The sequence below is a fragment of the Thamnophis elegans genome, chromosome 3, assembly GCF_009769535.1.
Source record: "Thamnophis elegans isolate rThaEle1 chromosome 3, rThaEle1.pri, whole genome shotgun sequence".
NCBI classification, from domain to species: Eukaryota; Metazoa; Chordata; class Lepidosauria; order Squamata; family Colubridae; genus Thamnophis; species Thamnophis elegans.
In genome coordinates this window covers 126,539,922-126,561,122 of record NC_045543.1, presented here as the reverse complement: position 1 = coordinate 126,561,122, position 21,201 = coordinate 126,539,922, and the positions used below count along the sequence as shown (strand labels likewise).

Below are 21,201 nucleotides of genomic sequence, written 5' to 3'. Positions count from 1 at the left end.
AAACAAACAAACAATCTCATTATTGTGCCATTCTGATTTTAAAATGAGAAATAGAAACCATTTCAAAGGCAATTTTCCCTTTTTTCTTCCATAAAGGAGAGGTAAAGTGTCTCCGTGTTTAGAGATCGATCCCTGCGCGTGAAATTTCTGAACAAAACTGCTTTTGCTCCACCGACCTCTATGGATGCTTTTGAACACATGACTTGTCTTGGCTTTACGAGAGTAAGGAGCACCTCTACAGGTTTCCTATCTCTAGCAACCAAAGCCTCCTCTTAAAAAAAAAAAAAACACGTCGCGTCGCCCAACTTTAACAAGAGAAACCTTGGGCGCGAGCCTCCCACGTGATAGAGGGTGGGGATCACGTGGCTGCGGCTCGGAAGGCGAGTCACGTGATGCGTGTAACTGAAGCTAAGCCCGGCCCCGTTTTTTCCCTATGGCCGAAGCTCCCTTTGCCGGTCTCCTGCAGCGGCGGCTCGCCGAGTTAACGGAGAGGCTGAACCGTTGGCGAGAAGGCGGAGAGTTTGGCGGTAAGAAGGGACGGCGCGGCTCCCGGATCTGCCCCGATATGGCTCTCCTTGTTGCCGCAAAGTGGCTGGCCGCTTCTACGGCACGCCAGACCTTCGCATCCCGTGGTCTGTTTTTCCCCTTGGAGTAGAGCAGGGCTGGATACGGAGGGTGGAAGAGCGTGTTTTCTTCACGAGGTGCTTTCTTTGAATGGGTCGGATGGGGAGTCCGTTTCTGGAGCAGATTAATTGCCGTGGCGTGATTAGAAAATTGAATCTCGACGGGGTCACACCAAAATCACTTTTCCAGTATGGTCTTTATTGTTATCATTGTTTACCTCTTGGAAACCCCATAACCAGGACATGCCCAAGTGCCCTCTTGGAAGAATAGTTTTCTCCCTTCAAAAGCCTGGTTCGTACATTGGGATAAGCCTTTGTGTGCTTAATTGTACAAATAAAGGTAAAGGTTCCCCTTGCACATACGTGCTAGTCGTTCCCGACTCTAGGGGGCAGTGCTCATCTCCGTTTCAAAACCGAAGAGCCGAAGACGTCTCTGTAGTCATGTGACCGGCATGACTAAACGCCAAAGGCGCACGGAATGCTGTTACCTTCCCACCAAAGGTGGTTCCTATTTTTTTATACTTGCATTTTTACATCCTTTCGAACTGCTAGGGCAGAAGCTGGGACAAGGAACGGGAGCTCACTCTGTTACACGGTGCTAGGGATTCGAACTGCCAACCCTTCTGATCGACAAGTCTTAACCACTGAACCACCCTATTACTGTACAGGTAGTCTTCGACTTACAGACTACAAGAAAACTATAAAGATACATTCTTGCATTCAGCTGGGATTAAGCAGAACTCCAAGGAATGATAATGATGATATTATCTACAGATCATATACTTAAAGCATATAGGTAATCAACTTGCAACAATTTAGTTACACCAACACTGAAAAAAGTGACTTATGACAGGTTTTTCACATTTAAAACCATTACAGCATTCCCAGTGATCACATGATCAAAATGTGGATGCTTGGCAACTAGTTTATATTTATGACTGTTGCAGTGTCCCAGGGTCATGTGATCGTCTTTTGCTACCTTCTCACAAGCAAAGTCAATGGGGAAGCCAGATTCACTTAACAACCGTGTTACTAACTTAACAGCTGCAATGATTCACTTAACAATTGGTAAAAAAGGTCCTAAAATGGGGCGTAACAACATAAATGTTGAGCTCAGTTGCAGTCATAAGTCAAGCAGTAAACAGTAAACCTGTAGTTTACTGAATGATTTGGAATGACTTGGTCTTGTATGACATACGTAGCTATAGATCCTGTTTTGCAAACCACAGAAACTGGATATTTTGAATGACAAAACAACAAATATTGTAAAGCAATGTGTACTTTGGTATACACTGTTGTGTGTTCAGCAGCTCTGTGATTTGACAGCCCTGCAGTTTGGCTGAGCAGCCACTGGGGGAGAAAACTCTGTAAGAAGGAACTCCTGTTCTATTCCCTTTGTGACTTACAAGTTTTTTTCTCCCTTTTTAAGATGTGGTTTGTTTAGTCTACCATAGCAGGCCCTTGAGTACTTCAGCCTCAAACACTTTATGATGACTTTGTAAAAGCAGGTCAAACATGTATTGGAATCTATGGGCAAGACTTTTATACCCAGGAAACAGAATGTATTTATAATCAAGTGAAAAGAAAATATAGGATCATAAAGTTATAATTCTGAATTATAAAAAGACAATGTTTAAAAGGACCCAGTTGCTACGCTTCACCAACTAAATCTACTGCCTAAATGTCAAATCATAACTTCAACTACTTCTAGCTACTCCAACTTCCTTTAGAAGCCTAACCACAGGGGCAACATTGAAGCTATTATATGCCTACATATAATTCTTGCTTAACTCTGGCAATTGGGATCAGAATTTCTGTGACTAAGCATGTGGACATGAAGTGACTGTGAATATTAAACAAGGATCTCAAATGACCACAGCTTTGACTTTCTCCAGCTTCCCACTTTGCTTTTGAGAAGCTTTGAGAAGCTGGCAAATCATGATCACATTACCACAGTAATTAATGAGTAGTCATTACCCAAAGACCCCCTCTACTTGCATCTTTTGCTTGATAAGTATTTGCTTAAAACCACTATCCCCAAACTCTTCAAATCATTTATCTCTTCATGAAATTGTCAGATTGTTTATCAACCACTAACATTTATTATATGAAAATACCTTAATAAATGAAAACTACTGCTTTTAAACTAATAATATTTTGAATAATAATCATAACAATGATAATCCCATTCACCCATGAGAGTAGATAGTGACCTCCATGGTGAACACTCCTTAAAACATTTATTAATATTCAGTTATTTTTTTTCATAATATCTTGGAACTTAGTTCCATTGTCTCATTTTTATGGCACTGTAATTCTCTCCCAGAGTCTGTGGCAAGTCAGGCTTCACTTCATCCCATATTGGCTTTAGTTCCAGATTGCTGGAATGCCTCGTTTCTGGTATTCATTACAATTCCAGTTCTGTTCACTGATTTGACCTTGCCTGACTCATAATACTGGAAAAGTGATTTTGGTCTCATTATTCTTTACCTCTGGAAACCCCACAAGCAAGATATGAACGTAGTCATTTTTCTTAATTACATTTTTCCAGTAATAATACCCAGAAATTTGTGTATTCTTAATTCTTTCAGTTAATATAGAGCCATTGTAACTTGTAGCTTACTGACTGTAACCTACAGCTACTTTGTAAGCGCCAGTATTTTAAAGTAGCTTGTTTTGTAAGTAGGCATACATTGAGCTTGTATTTTCTGGCCTTCAGTATAGACTCAGATAATATGAATATTTTGCTATCATGCTTTGCTCTTGAAAAATAATATAGCTGAGTTTTTATTGCATAGATAATTTTGCTCTGTTTCATTGAAATATCAAATGTCTTCTTTCGATAGATGCTTTCTTAATTCAGGCCTCTACTACCCTGGAAAACCTAGCAGAATTTTCGGAAGAATCCGGGGACAACTACACATACTCTAGACTTATACAACTTTATACACAGGTATTATGAATTAAAGAATTTTCATCATGCTTGTGGATATGGTTCATTGAAATCAAAACATGTTTACTTGATCATGGAAGTTAGGGAGACATTCAAAACAAAATATGAAAGGAATTTTGAACCAATTGATTGAATTATCTTCCCGGTTGTTTTTGAATTAGAATAGAGCTAAAATTAATACACTGGGAATAAAAATCAGGATTGTATGTTTAAATATTATTAAACCATTCCAACCTGTCTAACCTTTGAACTAGTTATTAAAACACTGAAAGTGAACTGGATGATTTAGGATTGTATATACATTCTGAGATCATCATTGATTAAAGCTGTTGTCAGTGCATTTTTTTCACTTGTGGTTACATAGATGACACATTTTGCAAATATCATTGTTTTAAACAGGTTATTAAAACTGGTAAATGCTCATAGAAGTTTTAAAAGCTGATAAGTGTTGTGCATCTTTGTGTACCTAAATCCCCAACTTGGCAGCTTTTCAGATATGTGGACTTCAATTCCCAGATTTCTTTTTTTTATTATTTTAATTGAACAAAAACACACAAAAAAGAATCATCCATTACATCTTGTAGAAAGTGTGTCAATTGGTTACAGATAACTTTCGTGCATTTCTTCCACAGTCATTACTTATAGTTCATATTAGATTTACAACTTTAAATCAAAAATCTTTGTATATCTTACTAGCAATGTACCACAATTCTAATTTGACTACAATTATTTGAACATGCTTTTACCTCAAATCATTCATACTTAAAAACACAACCACATAATGGCATTCATTAGCTATTTCAAAAAATCCTCCAATAACATTACACCTGTATAACATCTTTTAAGTAAAAGTCACTTAATAAAGTTTCTAAATCTCCCCCCCCGCTTTTTCCCCCAACTCACTGTTTAGAATTTATATCCAAGTTACTTTTGCCAATACCATAGCATGTATATATTGTTAAACAATGTCTATTGACATTTCTTTGTTCTTGTTATAATTGGCTAAAAATCATTTACTATTTATGTCCCATCTCCTCTCGTCAGATCCCCTCCCCCCCCCCAAAAAAAACCCCTTACACCTTTATAACAAGATCTAAATAAAAATTTGTTAATAAAATTTATAGGTCTTTTTCTCAAGTCACAATTTGCAATTTATATCCAAATTTCTTTTACTAGATTGCCAATACATGTATATATCATTAAGCTGTATGCATTATAATTTCATTATTGTTATTATAGTTAATTAATTGTTAGCAAATAAACATTTGATAACAATCTAAAACAATCTAAGAGTTATAAAATTCCTACTTATTAATCACCAAAATCAACTATTTTTTTATTATCAACTTTCATTGTCAACCTGTATCTTTCCAGTAACAAAACAGTCTTATCTCTCTTGCCAATTGTGGCGTCAGTCTTCTTTTTATCTCCTTTATAAGGTTTTTATAGACTTCTCTCTGCACTTTGTTGCTTGAAGGATCTCTCAGGTAATCTCGTTGCCCACCAGCTGCTACTAAAATTAGCTTGTCTTTGGTTGTCAATCTTACTTCTGAAAAAATTTATCTTCTTAAGTCCATCATCATTACTATTTTTTTTTCTTCTGTGTCCTGGAATCTGGGGTAGAGCTCCAATTCGTCGAATTCCCTTTTCCATATTCCCTTCTTTCCACCTTCACCCACATTTGCTCCATTAATAAATTCATCTATTGTCTTATCTTTATCTTCTATATCTTCATTCTCCCCTTTAATTTTTGAGGCTCAACCCCATCATCTCTTGCTGTGAGGAAGACTAGTCTTTCCACTTCTTTTCAATTCTCCCATATCCTTCCAATAGATTTTGAATTCCAGCCAAGATATTTTGGAATTTTAAGGTTTCCTCATCTGAATATTGATCCATGTTTCCAAAACAGAAGAAAGATAGAAAAAGAAACTAATAGTCACTGCCACTCTAGCCTTCCAGGCCTCTTTTATTTTTTTTTATTTTAGAATGACTTGAACACAAGTTCTTTTATGCTCTTCAAAGGAGAAGGGTTCTGTTCCCCTCCCCTTTCTTTCCTCTGCCAAAATAGTTCTCAAAGTCACCTGCGAAAACAATTCATGTCCTTGGCTCTTTATCAGTTTCTGTAAACAAGTTGCAAACCCTTCAGCTACAAAGTCAGTGAAGTCAAAGAAGAAAATAAAAGAGATACATTGTTTCAAAAACCCCAGCCTCTAACTTCTGAGTGGCAGTGTGCTACTTTTCACTTTCTAATATTTATCTCTGGCTTATAGGAAACAAAGTTCTTTTGATTTCTTTTAGTGAAATTTAATAACAAGTAATAGGAAGAATTGTTAAAATAAGAAGGAAGGTTTTAATCCAAAAGTCAAAAAATAAAGCAACAAAAAGCAGAAGAAGAAAAAATCAATCCGTTCACTTTAAGAGGAGAAATGAAAAATGTTGCGAGCACTTCAATCCACAAAGAATAGTTACAAAGAAAAAAAAAGCTTTCCACAGCAATCCAATTAGGGTTAATTTTGCCGCTCAGCTCTTTTACTTAAGGATCTAATTTGGCTTTAAAGAAAAATTTCTTTGGGCAGTCTTTGGCAAAATAGAAAAATACCTCACCAGATGGACTCACTTTCTCTTTTCACTTCCTTCCTTCTGAAGCGTCCCAATTTCATCAGCCTGGGGGCTGCCTGTTTACCACCGGCTTGAAGCACTTCCCTTGGGTCGATCAGGGACTCTGTGATGTCCCTGAGACCAGCAAGGCTTTGTCTTCCTGATCACCATCTCTACGGGATGGTTTAGGTCTCAATGGACCATCCAGCAGCAAAAGTGTCAACGGCGGTCTTGGAGTATCGAAACCGTACATTGTGACATCGCGACATGGCTCCTCCTTCTCACCCTGGCTGGAGATTTCTGACAGTTGGAAGTCCACATGTCTGCTCAGGGCCACATATGTGTTCTGACCCAGCTACCAAACATGACAAACCATCTGTAGTTAAATAAATGTTCCCTTTATTAGGAGCACCAGCACCTTTTATTTAATACAGCCATATTTATTAGCCAAGTTAGGAAGGTCCAAGCAGGCTGCATCTAACAAAACCTAAACTCCTCTATCTCTTTAAAGGCGCTATTAGATATCACATATTTTGAAGAAAACCAACTTGTTGATGAAGAGTTTCCAGAAGAATCCTCTCTGCAGAAAGTTGAGGAACTAATTGGTGCACTTTCCGAGCCAGAAAACCTGGTCAATGAAAGTGGTATTTTCCAAGAAGTAAGTGTTAAGTCAGCCATAATCATTCAAATAGACTTTTTGTTCAAGAATAGAATCAACATTGAATAAAGCCCTTCCATTATCAAAAAACTTGCCGATCTTTCATTCCTGCACTTTTTTATTGTATATTTACAGCAATCATACTCAGCAGTGTGTTTCTCTGTTAGATCAGTATAAGCTAGCTTAATGTCTGATTGGCTTTTGTGTGGCCACTTAACTTCTTTTTAAATTTTACCAAGTAGAAAACAGGTTTTTAATACTTGGAATTGATGTTGTAATACCTGTGAGCACCATGTGCCACATAACACCTTACTTTATGCCTTATTGGTTTACAAATAATAAGAGTTTTTAAAGTGAAAGATGCCCCCCCCTCCCCCCAAAAAATAGAATAGCTTTTTCAAGCTATCACGAGGCTGGCCTTATTGAACTTTTAAATATTTAGATTTCTAATACTAACTTTTTAATATATATATATTAATATTTTGACCATATAATGCTACTAGTAGGTGAAATTATATGATAATGCCAGATATTTGGAAAGGATGCTGATCCCTATTTTATAGGAATTTGCTCTACCTACATGTTTGAAGCATCTGTTCTTCCCTTTTATATGAAGCTCAAGTTTTTTCACTGATGGGCATCTTTTTCTAGCCGCTTGAAGTACTTGGAATTGAGTTGCTGGAATGCCTTTATTGGAGAAGAGGAGCTTTGATCTACATGTTTTGCCACACAGTTAAAGGAAGAAAGGAATGGCTGAGGAAGGAGACTGACTTACTTAAAAAGGTACATTTTCCCATTTCATCACAATAAAAATATTGCCCCTTCCTTCAAGAATAATGCCTATTTTTCAAAATAAGTTCCAGGTTCAACTACTGTGCTTCCCCCAAAATAGGGTCTTATTTTCTTTTGACCCCTGAAATAAGCACTTGGCCTTATTTTCAGGGAGGTCTTATTATTTTTGATGTGCAGGGGGCAGCGAGCGTGGTCACCTCATGGCTGTTGCTGTGTTGCAATATTTTCGGGGAGGGCTTATTTTCAGGGAGGGTTTATTTTAGTGCATGCACGCAAAAGCCCAATTGGGCTTATTATCCAGGGAGATCTATAAGAGCCGAGATGGCGCAGTGGTTAGGGTGCAGTACTGCAGGCCATTTCAGCTGACTGTTATCTGCAGTTCAGCGGTTCTAATCTCACCAGCTCAAGGTTGACTCAGTCTTCCATCCTTCCGAGGTGGGTGAAATGAGGACCCAGACTGTGGGGGCGATATGCTGACTCTGTAAACCACTTACAGAGGGCTGAAAGCCCTATGAAGCAGTATATAAGTCTAACTGCTATTGCTATTGCTGATGCCAGTTGAAATTTGGACTGTGAGAGATTGACAATTCTATAAATATTTTTCCAGTACAAATAAAAGGCAATGAATCAAAATGTATGGCTTAGCATAGATTGAATTTCCTCTCGTTCCCTTAAACCAGTGTTTCTCAACTTTGGCCACTTTAAGATGAGTGGGCTCAAAGCTCCCAGAATTCCCTATGCAGGATGGGGAATTTGGGGAGTTGAAGTCCACCTATGTGGAATGTCCAAGATTGAGAATCTGCTTTGTAGTATAGACCTGATCATGACAGAAATACTGTGTGTTCCGCAAATATATGGATTTCAACTCCCAGACTTCTCTAGCCAGCATTCTCTCATTGCAGAGAATTCTAGAAATGTAAAGGTCACATATCTGAAGGATGCTCAGGTCGAGGAAAGTGCTAGTTTTTCAAGACAGTGATCTCCCTTAGTAGAAACTGCTTCCTGTCTTTACTTTATTCTAGAGTAAACAAAGTGCATTTGGGTGTGAACTTTTAAGTTCTTTATAGAGGAATACAGCTTCGTTTTTTAGTAAAAGTAAAGTACCAGAAAATGTCAAATAAAGTCATATAAAATTACAAAAGTTAAAATCATATTTATTTAATTATTTATTTTATTAGATTTTTATCCCATCTATTACAAGTTATTCAAGGTGGCAAACATAATGATGGTGTCAGTGGCTTAAATTCCACCTCAAGCCTGATCTAACAAATCCTTATTGCTAAAATCTAGCAAGATTTGATATCAGCTGTAAATAGCACAGAAAGCATTTCAGGACACATGTATCAAAAAAAGCTAGCCTCTTGTAAGACACAAATAATTGGCTTAGTTATGTATTGATAGCATCCATCAGTACATTGCTTTTTTACAGAGAGTCTTATTTTTTAGTCTGATGATAAAGAGAAAGTAAATATCACTTTTATAGCATGGAAAATTGTTCCTGTGTTTCATAAAGATTGTTCTGTTGTGAAGACTATGTATTGAAACACTATCTTAAATGCCATTTATTTTTCACTTCAGTTCCTTAAGGAAGGAATCCATTACTTGATAAAGATGCTTGATTTTAGATGTTCCAACAACCCAAATGAGGAATTTGTAGTTCAAGATACAGGCACAGCTATATTGGTCAATGAAGGTAAGTGTTCCATATTAATACTTCCTTTTAGAAAGGATTCTCAGCTGTACATTGAAATAAAGGCACTTTTTAGAGAAATCTGCTAAATCTTGCAAGCTGGAAGCATTTATTTGCAGATTATTTTCAGATGCTTTAGGTCTCATTTTCTCTAATATCATCCATGTAAAATAAACCGGGAACATGGGAATTCTGTAATAATTATTGCTTAATACAATTATTACTTCATGCATGCCCTTTCTTATTCAAGATCCACCCTCACTGTACCCTTTAATTTCCCCACTCCAAAACCCCTCATTATCTTGTCATAGCTTTCTTTAGTGTAAAGCTTTCTTCATGGTTTTTGATGAAAGTTTTCAGTTTTGTGCAAAAAGTGGTTTTTTTTGCCAATTACACTCATATAGAATGAAAGCTGAGGAAAGAGGGGGGGAGAGAGAAATTTGTAGAAATATAGTGTACATGATTTAATTAGGCTGGTTGATTTCTGTGCTGCAGTCTTCCCAGCTGCAGCTCACTACTATGACATTGCATTTTGACTGCATATAGTAATGGAGATCCTGCTCCAATTGTTGTCATAACTCGAGGACTACCTGTAGTATGAGAATGCACGTTTTAGTCTCTTACATATCACCTTTACATTCATTATGATAATGTAATGGAGGCTTTTATCTTTTTAGATACTAGAAAGGGAGGGTGAATAACTCTAACCAGGCTTAGGGTTTGCTTGATGCAAATGACACCTTCCAAATGTTGTTTTCTTTTCCCTCTGGCAGGTATTTTTAGTGATACTCACCTGTTGGCAATGATGTACTGTGGAGAAATGTGTTACTGGGGGCTGAAATACTGTGGAGATCAAGGCACAGAACTGCATAGAGAATTGCCCGGCAGTTCAGAAAACATCATCATGGACTTTCAGGAAATTGGAGAGAAAATGTTAACAAAATATATTACAGTGTGTGAAGGACCTTTAAGATCACATGGTTGGGATACAAAGAATGCAAAGCGCATATTGGATTATTTTAAACAATTGGCATCCTAACTCACATAAGCAAATGGTGCATGTACTGAAAACAAGTATTAAAATGAAGAAAATTATATAAATTTATGAAGCATAGGTGTGTATCTTTTAAAATGAGCCAACAATAATGTGCATTTCTTGATTTCAATTACTCAGAAATTTTTGGATCTGTAATACAAATTACTCTGGAATAATTTCATAAGGGTTAGTGGGTAGAGATAGATTTTAAGTAAGAGGCAGTTATGAATTGTACATGGCTCCTCCTAGCGCCTACTCTTTTTGTATTCCCAGGAGTTCCTGAAATAATTATGAGGGTTGGGAAAAATGCCAAATACTTGTGCTGCAATTTTCTGCCTAATTTGGGCAGAAAAGGTTTGCTTAAAGCAGTGTCACTTTTTTGAGGAAAGAAATGGATGTCAGAAAGGGAAAGAGCTGAAAATGTGGTCCTTAAGCAAACTTGGTCTCATTAAGCAAATCAATTGTCCCCAACTGGTGTCATTTGCCAGAAACTGGAAGTAAGTCTCAGAAACCAGCAAAAATATTGCAGCCATGGTCATGTCATTGTGGCATGCTGCAAACAGTCATAAAGGTGAGCTGGTTGCCAAGTGCCCGAATGACCACAGGAGCTGGGACAGGCATGTGTGGCCATCATAACTTTGAACCATCATTAAGTAACCAGTTATAAACCAAGGATTACCTGCAGTTGTGGAGCAGTAATAAAGCCAGTGTTCAGGGGTGCTTGAAACCTTGATCAATTTTTATTTTCAGGGCGTAGGCCACTAAGATTTGTCTACATAAGATAGAGTAGGAGCCTTTATTAGGGTTATGCAAAACCCCAAAAGACACCTTGCAATGGATGCTAGGAGGACTCTTCAGTGCTAAAAGTGGTCATTTCCTTCAGAAACCTATTGGGCTGTTTCAAAAATTAACCCCAGCTGTCTGAATACAGATGCACAGCCATGAAGCTTTGCTGATAGCCCCACCACAAAGCTTGAAGGCTGACTTTCAAAGCAGTCATACCAACCTTCCAAAAAACACTGGCCGCTGAACGTTTCAAGGAGTTGCTTTGCTTGTACCAATGGCCTCTGTCCTGTCCTCCTAGCTCTTCTATCAACCTACCAAGAGATTCCTCATACACTCGGTCTTCGCTTCCTATGGTAGGATGGAATTATGTCATAGTCCAGGGGTACATTAGCTGCAGGGTCCCAGTATCTTGATGCTTTGATGCTCTAGGTACATAATCTCCATTTTGCACTGCTTTGCCCTATTCTTTGCCATGGTGTGTTAAAAGTAAACTGCTGTTCAATGTAGCTTTCTATGACATTTTTAGAGCTAGAGATGGCTCTGCACAAAGTATTAATCCCCCAAGACTTATTCAATGGAAAATTATACGGAATGACATGTCTTTCTGGCTAAAATGGAAAGAAATACATATTTCAGTATTTGAGGGGTTTTTTTCCACCTTTTTTTTAGTGGATTAGAAGGTTTCAGTAAATTGAAATATAAAGAAATATTCCATGAAACGTGGCCAACGTCCTGAGAACTGGTAAAGGGACTGAAACGAATACAGCATTTATTTTTTTTAAAAATCCTCAGCATCATTCAAGACATACAAATACTTTGTCTTATAGCTTTACTTTGAAAATTACTGAAGGCCAATACAACTGCGTAAGCCGGAGGCTGAGCATCCTTTTAGGCGGGGCAATCCCGGCAGAGGGCGGGACGCCCGGAAAGAGAAGCGGGTTGGTTGATCAACCCCAACATTGCCACCAGCTGATAAATCACCGGCCAGGAGAGCGCGCCGAGAGACCGGGGCTGGGCTCTTCCATCAGTCCGGACAGCAAAGTCACATCACCCCCCAGCCAAAGACGCCCTGCAGCGTAGGGGGAGCCGAAGGCAACCCGCTTGTTTTCGCCAAGCAAACCAGGCGTAGCTTTACCATGTCCGCGGATGCCGGCGGGGACTGGTGTGCCTTGGAATGCGCGCTGCGCAACAGCCTCCAACACCTTCGGGACAAATGGGCGCAGCGGGCGAGGCTGTGGAGAAACACCGATTATGCCCCGTGGGAGCAGGAGGAGGGAGCGAAGGGGGCAATCGGGATGGACGCGACCCCGTGCAGCGCCCTGGAATGCCTGCCGGTAAGCCAGCGCACCAGTTCCAACGCCGCCGCTTCCGGTTACGTTGGGGAGGGGATGGAGAAGCTCTACGTTCTTCCGAGACTCCCATTCACATTTTCATTGGCCACAAGGCTTCGGGGGTGGAGTCCTGATTCAGCCAATCGCACTCTTGCAGAGTCAGTGGGGGAGGCGGGTACGGTATAGAAGCCCCATTCACAAGAAAGTTGCTGAGCTTGAGTGAAGGTGTTCCCGGCCCCTCATCCCACCCTCCCGGCTGCTTTTCTTTCGGAGGCAAAGCAGTGGGAGGATGCGGAGAATGAATTAAGAGCTTGTTTTCCAGCTGACCATTTGCTCTCCAGATGAAGTCAAATAAGGCACCCCTGTGTAGCATCTCAGATCTTCATGTCTCCAAAATGAAGAAGTTGTAGCTCAGTTTGGTGAAAAAACTGAGATCTCCAATTTCTCTCACGCAGTTCTCAAATCCTGCAGATGTTAACCCACGCTGCTTTTATAGCAATAGCACTTATAATCCGCTTTACAGCCCTCTCTAAGTCATCATATTGCCCCCAACAATCTGGGTCCTCATTTTACCCACCTCGGAAGGATGGAAGGCTGAGTCAACCTTGAGCCAATGAGATTTGAACTGCTGAATTGCAGCTAGCAGTCAGCTGAAGTAGCCTGCAGTGCTGCAGTCTAATCACTATGCCACCTCGGCTCTTTATCTTGGGAGCTTTCAATAAAATTTTGTGGTTTTTCTTGAAGTCAAAGGTTCTTATGTTTTTTTTAAAAAAAATCAGCTGTTTTTTTGGCTGAACTGCACTTTTATTGTCTTACAGATCTATGTGAAATTATACATTTTATCCTTTCTCACACCAAAAGAGCTGATTTATTTGGGAAGCACCAACCGCTATTGGAGAATAACGGTCCAGGATCCTTTGCTTTGGAGATATTTCCTCATTCGGGATCTTCCTTCTTGGAATTCCATAGATTGGAAATCCCTCCCAGATGCAAAGATATTTAACCAGACTTTTGTGGAGCTAGATAATATTGGCCACTGCAATTTCATGGCAGCGTAAGTATTTGATCATCTAAGATGAAAAGCAAAGTAACAAATTAATTCCATGCACATTTACTCCAAAATAAAATTCATTTGGTTTAATGAAACAAAGCTTCATTGAATATTAATTGCTTTGCAGGCTCTCATTTTCAAGTACATTTTTGAAAAACTCATTAGTTATACAGTATGGCAAGTCTTAACAGCCATTTAGCAACCATTCCAAGTTATAACAGCACTGGGTGGGGGGAAGTGACTTTCAACCAGTCTTCACACTTATGACTATGGCAGCATTTCCATGATCACATGATCAAAATTGCGGAGCTTGGCAACCCAGCATGTCCTTACAATATCCTTACCCACATCCTGGGGTCATGTGCTCATCATTTGCATCCTTCCCAGGAGGCTTCTGGTAAACAAAGGGGAAAACTGGATTCTCTTTCAAATCATGATTAACTTAACAATTGCAGTGATTCACTTAACAACCATGGTCATTAAGATTAGGCACAGCTCATTAACCACCTTGTTTAGCAATGGAATTCCTGGTTCCAGTGATGGACATAAGTTGAGGACTACTTGTATGTAACATGGCACATATTTGGTATTATTTGTCTTTATCCAACTATATTATATCATGACAACTATACTGTATTATACTATGATAATTTCCAGTGGTGTGTGATAGAAAATTAACATTTTACCACATTTTGTATTTTTTTTCTAGTCAATTCCTCTCGCCCACCCCCAGGGACATCAATTTATTTATTTGTGTGTTTGTTTGTGTGTTTGTTTGTTTGTTTGTTCGTTTGTTTCATTTCTACGCTGCTCACCTCATCTCAGCGACTCTAGATCAAGGGTGTCAAACACAAGGCTTGCAGGCCGAATCCGGCCCGTATGGCTGTCCTGGAATATGTAAAGGGCCAGCCCACATTGCTTTGGCCCAGTCTACCCAACGCAAAGAGGAAACAGCAGGCCAGCATGGCTTCGGCCCGGTCTACCGAGTGCAAAGAGGTCACGTCCACCCAGTCAGCCACTCCCAATGAGTGGCATCAAGCTGACCACACCCACTAAGTTGGCCACACCCATCCAGTCGTCGTCCCCCCCCCCCCCCCGGTCAACCACAGCCCTGATGCGGCCCTGAATGAAATTGAGTTTGACACCCCTGCTCTAGATTCTTATGGGAGAAGCTGCTAAGGAAGAAAGTATAATACAGTAATACACTTATGTTTATTGAGCTTGTCAACTAACGCTGATTGCTATTTTTTTTAAATGCAGGTATAATAAATGCTGTTCGTTCAATAAAAGTTTTTTGAGATCCAATAGGACTACATATAGCACCATGTCTTCTCTTCTACAGTCACTAATCACGCAGACAGAGCCTTGCTTTGCTATGTTTGGGCCTGGTTTGGAAGATTTGGATCAATCTTTGGTATACACAATGATGGCAAGTCCAGACATTCTTCCGCTAGCTGGCATGCCTTCTAGACAAATACAAGGTAATGTAGTTTCCTTTTTCGCTTTTGTTTTATAAAGTTTGTGATAATATAAAATGAATAAAACTAAGACAAACTAATATTAAGAATGAAAGAAGAAAATAAGAAAGATAAAACTGCAAAAGTCAAAGAAAAGGGGGACAAATGAAGAAATGACTTCCCATTATAAGTAGAACATAAATTTATTTTACATTTTTATTTAGTTAGTAAACATATAGGCATTACTTTTTATTATTTGTTTGGTAAACATAGAGTATGTGTTGCCTTGTTTAGAGGTGATTCTAGGCAACTTATAATCATAAAAACAAGCTAAAATGTTAACATAATAAACAAGGTTAAAATTGGTTTATATTAGCAAAATGGGAAGGAAGGGAACATGATGCACCCAGGAAGGAGATGCGATCGTATCTCAATCTGCTAATCACCTCCAGGATAATATGCCCCCATTGGAGACCAAGGCCAATTGGCAGAACCAATTCTTTAGGCCCTTTTAGAAAGCCAAAAGGATGGGTGTGAATGTAGAGGGGTAGAATTCTTTGACTAATGGGATCTGTGGTGGTGCAGTGGTTAGAATAGAGTATTGCAGGCTACTCTGCCAACTGCCAGCAGTTCAATTCTCACCGGCTCACGATTGACTCAGCCTTCCATCCTTCCAAGGTCAGTAAATGAGGACCTGGATTGTTGGGGAAAATATGCTGACTCTGTAAGCCACTTATAGAGGACTGTAAGGCACTATGAAGCTGTATATAAGTCTAAGTGCTCTTGCTATCCACAACATGCCTATTCCCCCAGTGTGGGTGGGGCAGACCGATCCTATTGGGGCGATATGGTTCCTCAGATAGCCTGGCCCCATGCCATACAATTAATCTCTTGCTATATTGTTACAGTATGGTTTACATTTTTTCTATAATCCAGACTTTAATGACATTTTAGTCTCATAGGATTTAATAATATAGATATCTCTGAGACTAAAAATGCTGCTTGTCCAAAAGAAGGTGTAAATGAGTGTAATTTTAAATATTGTGAGAATGGATGCCAGGTGACAAATTGTATTTATATATTAACTTATAAAATGTTAGACGCAGCAAATCAAGAGCCAGGATTGAGTTCAAAAGCAGCATGAGTTTATTATTCCATGCAACCTATACACAAGAATCTGATCTACTAACTTTCAAGGCAACTTGGTGCCAATTAATAGTCAACAAACTTCAAGGTGGGCTGGACTTAGGTTTCTTACATGGGTGTAACAACTCCAAACTGATGTGTTTGACCCCATCCTCAGGTTCAGCCAGGTCACCTCCTACAGAAAATGCTGCAAACTCTATTATCCATTAGATCCCAAAATTACTCAAATCTTCCATGAAAACATTTTATCCATTTAAGACCATGTATCTAGGGTCTTAGTATGAGAAAGGAGATTTAAGTCATTTAATCTTACAATTAATCTTAGTTACAGTTTTCAGGTCAATATAATAGAAAGAGGAGATGCAGCAAATTTTCCTCAACCAAGGTGTGGGCATTTCTCTATAGATTTTTAATCATTTAATGATTAAACATTTTTAATCATCTCATCCGATCAGTTACATTAACTACAATTCACAGCTGGAACACATTTTCAGGCATCCAAAAATAATTAATTTTAGACATTTATATGAACCAGAATACATTCTTCATTAAAAACCAATGTTCTAATTCATACACTGTGTTTATTTTTATTTTTCCTCTAATAGGAATAGGCTCTGGAGTCACATTTAATTTGAATGGCCAGAACTTTAACATTCAGACACTGTATTCAAAAACTAGGTAAGATTTATTGAGCTTGTTCTGAGGTAAAGTTAATTTCAAAAATTTGTTTTGAATTCTTGGTGTTCTCTAAGCTTTGAACAGCCTTTCAACAACTAAGCTGAGAGAGCATTTTGAACTCTGTAGTTCAATCCTGAGCCATAGATACTTTCTTCTTTTGAAAAAATTATTTGCCTGGGATGTTTTTTTAAAGAACATTCCTAAATATGATCCTTTGCTGGAATTAAGGGTCATATCATCATATTTTTCAAACAACAGTTTTCTAGTGGCGAAGATAATTATTTAGTAGTACATCAGCTAGCCTTGAAGAGACCACATTCTTCTTGCAGAGTCAGTGACAGTGAATCTTTTGGGCTGGGCATTTTAAAAATTCAGAACATGTGAATCTTGATTCTACTGGGGGGGAAGGTCACACACACAGGGGAGAGAATGGGAGAGAGAGAGAGAACGAACAAAAACAGAGAAACATAATAAAGAGTAGGATTAATTTATTTAAATTTCTTATTGAATAAATAAATTAAAACTTTCAGACTCATAAATCTTTTTTAGAATGCCTGTCTTAGGCAGTTCCGGGTTATTTGAAGACTGAATGCTTTGAAGATGCTCTTGTGTGGCCTTGCTGCCTTCAAAACAGCAAGAAAGCACACCCCATTCTCACATGCTTTTTGGAACCTCCAGAGGACACCCTGTCTCAACTTCCAGGGAGACCAGAGTCCTGGCATGTCACAAAAAATGACATTGCATGTTATCTGTGACACATGTGTCATAGGTTTGCCCTCACTGTTCAAAACCATTTGCCATCAGATCATTTAAATCAAGGCTGTAAAGCTGGAGTAGGACAGGGATATGAGACTCATTCAAAGGTTATTTGGTGACTCTTGCTCCCTTCCACAGTTGTGATCAATTTGTAGTAAATTAAAATGAATGAGTTTTATGACTGAGCGCCAGATTGATGTAGTGGTTGGCAGTAGGCTAGAAACTGGGAGGCCACAAAGCCTTAGGAATGAAGCCATCTGGGTAATTGTGGACCTGTCATTCTCTCTCAGATCTAAGAAGAAGAAAGAAATGGCAAAACACTTCTGAAAATTTACCAAGGAAACTGCAGGGATTAATCCAAACAGCCACCAAGAATCAACATTGACTCTAAGACACACATAGAGAGAGAGTTTTGTAACTAAATAAGCTGAACTAAGAGTTGAAAGGAAACTTAAAATGCATTTTTAATGCTGGATATGTTTATTTTCCACGTTGATCATGCTAATCCCTCTTCTCCCCCTCCCCCCAGCAATTGAGACCCCTCATACATTCCATAAGACCCACATCTGGCCACAAATCCCAAAATAACTTATGCAACCCTGCTTTATTTTTTCCCAGAGTCTTTGAAATAATTAGTGTCTTTTTTTTTCCAGAAAAGAAAGACAAAGAGACAAAGCAGATACAAATTCCATCAATAAGATGTTCTACGAAGTGAGCAATGTAGATGGTACAAAACAATGTAAGCTAATTGAACATGTTCAGAATGTGTGCAGGGTAGCCGATGGATTTATCTACGTTGCAGATGCGGAGGAACATAAAAGTAAGAGTTTTTCAACGATGCTGGCATTTGTTTAAAGATGCATTAGGCAGAGGTGAATAAAAAGAACCGTTTCTCTTTGCAGGACACAATCGCCAAGTTGAATTTGATTGGATGTCAGCAATGCTTGATCCCACGCTTGGGCCTTCGGCCAGACCTCTATTGATTTTGTCTTGCATTTCATGTGCTTCAAAGGAAAGGATTCCTTGTGTTTACCTGGCATATCAGCTACAACTAAACTTGTTGGACCGACCATGGATGGTACCTTAATTTTTTTGAAGCTATATAAATTATCCAGTGGTGGGTTTCAATTTATTTAACTGCCCTTTGGCTCATGCGCATGTTTGTGCGACGCTTCTGCACATGCACTGAAGCATGTGGGCGGAGCCTCCCACCACCGCCACTACCGGTTCACCCGATCTGGGGTGAACTGGCAGAAACCCACCTCTGAAATGATCTAAGTAGATATTACTGGCACACATACACATTGCCAGAGTAGTTTATGTAGCTCAAGGTAGAAATCTAGGCCTGCACTCAAGCCTATAATCTAAAGACATAACAGATAAATAAGGAAGGAGGATAGATGGAGAAGGAAGAGGAGGAAAAAATCTGTCAAATGCCAGCTTTTTAAACTGATACTGAATATAATGAATGGCTAGTGCTGAATCTGTTCAAATGATCTGAAGCGGCTGCTCTTAAGTGATTAATGAAAAGAGCCAAGAGCTCAGATTTATTTTGCTTTGTTCTCCCTCTCTTATTCAACCAAATGGAATGGCTTCTGCTACTTCATTTGTCAGTTTTAAAGCATAGTTCCCTGCACTGTAGTCAACTTTTCATTACATAATTGATTGACAGTAGGTTAAGAAGGCATATTTCCCACATTCATATAATTAATTAATGTAATTAAGTTTTGTGACTGCTACAAGATGTGGTAGAAATGGCTACAGAATTTAAGGGTCATTAGGATCATTAAAACATTTTTTTTAAATTCTTTAAAGGCAACTGTAAACGCCACAATAATTGTTTCAGTTTTGGATCTGTTTTTTTCTTGGCTTTTTCAGGTTCAGGACATTGAAGCTGCCACACTGGTGGGGCTATTGGATGGAATTCAGTGGCTCCTGGAACATGTCAAACATTAAAATCCATAATATCCAAGTCAGTTCTAATAAAAAATTATCTGTCTTACATGGCCAAATATGATGTGGGTGTCATTTATCCCAATGAGTAAGATGGGAAATCTCCCTCAAGATTTAATGGAGACATAGAAATAAGGAAAGAAGATTATACAATGACAGATGTAATTCCTTTACATCAGTGGTCTCCAACCTTGGCAACTTTAAGAACTGTGGACTTCAACTCTCAGAGGAACTCTGGGAGTTGAAGTCCACAGGTCTTAAAGTTGCCAAGGTTGGAGACCACTGCTTTACATGTAATCTTTAACTTATGACTAAAATTGAGCCTGGAATTACTGCTAGCTAATTAACTCTTTCTGCACAAGTATTTCTTTATGTAAGGAAGCCCACACCAGTAATTCCTTTTCGATCTTTCATGGTGCAAAGCAAAACAAACATCAAACAGCTCTTGAAAATACATTCGCCTGTTTTTCCCCCCCATGAGTTTTTATTTTATGTTTTAAAAAATAAAGTATCAATGAAATATCTTAGGTTTAGTTACAATTTTGGTCATATAGTAGTAGCCAAAATTGTGGAAACCTTTTGGGAAAAGTGTATTTTTTAAAACTAGCTAATAACATCACTTTTTTTTTTGGAGTAGTATCATAAAATTATATATCAATGGAAAGATAATTTAATCAAGAATGTAATGCAGTAACTTTTATGAAGGATTTGCTATTAGAATAGCAGTTATAAAGAAGAAAAGTGAAATGAGATATACAAAAATTATCACCCTAGAAAAATGAGATATACAAAAATTATCACCATGTCAGTTAATACTTAGATGGGTAACCTTTAACATGAATTACGCCCTTACAACATCTTCCCATGGAATGGACCAAGTCTTTTAGTTCTGCAGCTGTTATAATGTGTAACCAAGATTGAATGATTGCTTCTATTAACTGGGTTCTATTGCTTCTGACTAACAAGTTTCTTTAGTCGGCTCCATAGATTTTCAATTGGGTTAAGGTCTGGGCTATATCCAGGCCATTCCAGCAGTGGAATGTGATCTATTTTGAAACTCAAAAAAGAAGTGGTGTTATTAGCCATCAAACTTCAAAAACACACTTTCCCCAAAAGGTTTTCCACAATTTTGGCCACTACTGTATGTAGCCCTGGGGAGCTTCATAGTAATATTGAATGGTCATTAGGCAATATTGTAAATTAACATCTTTATTGCAAATTATTTAAAACATGAAACTCCATTTCATTTGAACTTTCCTGTGGATGGTGATTGGAGCTGCTGGCTGGAAGAGGGGAGCAGAGAGAAAAAGAGGAGCAGGTAGTGGCAGAAGTTGTGAATGCCCCAACACTGGAAGTCTTTAAGAAAATATTAAATAGCCATCTGTCTGAAACGGTATAGGGTTTTCTGCCTAGATAGGTCTTCTAGTCCTAGGCAGGAAACCCTATACCGTTTCAGACAAATGGCTATCCAACATCGTCTTAAAGATTTCCAGTGTTGGGGCATTCACAACTTCTGGAGGCAAGCTGTTCCACTGATTATTTGTTCTAACTGTCAGGAAATTTCTCCTCAGTTCTAAGTTGCTTCTCTCTTTGATTAGTTTCCACCCATTGCTTCTTGTTCTACCCTCAGATGCTTTGGAGAATAGTTTGACTCCCTCTTCTTTGTGGCAACCCCTAGGATATTGGAACACTG

At 38.7% G+C, this 21,201-nt stretch overlaps 2 protein-coding genes across 2 annotated transcripts; both read left to right on the top strand.

Moving 5' to 3' along the window:
• Window positions 1-389: 389 nt before the first annotated feature.
• Window positions 390-10,419, top strand: C3H5orf51 (chromosome 3 C5orf51 homolog). The gene is made up of 6 exons (XM_032214576.1): window positions 390-527; window positions 3,470-3,576; window positions 6,686-6,832; window positions 7,484-7,615; window positions 9,203-9,317; window positions 10,088-10,419. The coding sequence occupies exons 1-6, from the start codon at window positions 434-436 to the stop codon at window positions 10,351-10,353; spliced, it is 861 nt and encodes a 286-aa protein (XP_032070467.1). The 5' UTR covers window positions 390-433; the 3' UTR covers window positions 10,354-10,419.
• Window positions 10,420-11,564: 1,145 nt separating this feature from the next.
• Window positions 11,565-19,557, top strand: FBXO4 (F-box protein 4). Its single transcript, XM_032214575.1, has 7 exons — window positions 11,565-12,470; window positions 13,286-13,521; window positions 14,779-14,999; window positions 16,727-16,799; window positions 18,209-18,375; window positions 18,458-18,633; window positions 19,434-19,557. The coding sequence occupies exons 1-7, from the start codon at window positions 12,273-12,275 to the stop codon at window positions 19,509-19,511; spliced, it is 1,149 nt and encodes a 382-aa protein (XP_032070466.1). The 5' UTR covers window positions 11,565-12,272; the 3' UTR covers window positions 19,512-19,557.
• The last annotated feature ends 1,644 nt before the right edge of the window (window positions 19,558-21,201 follow it).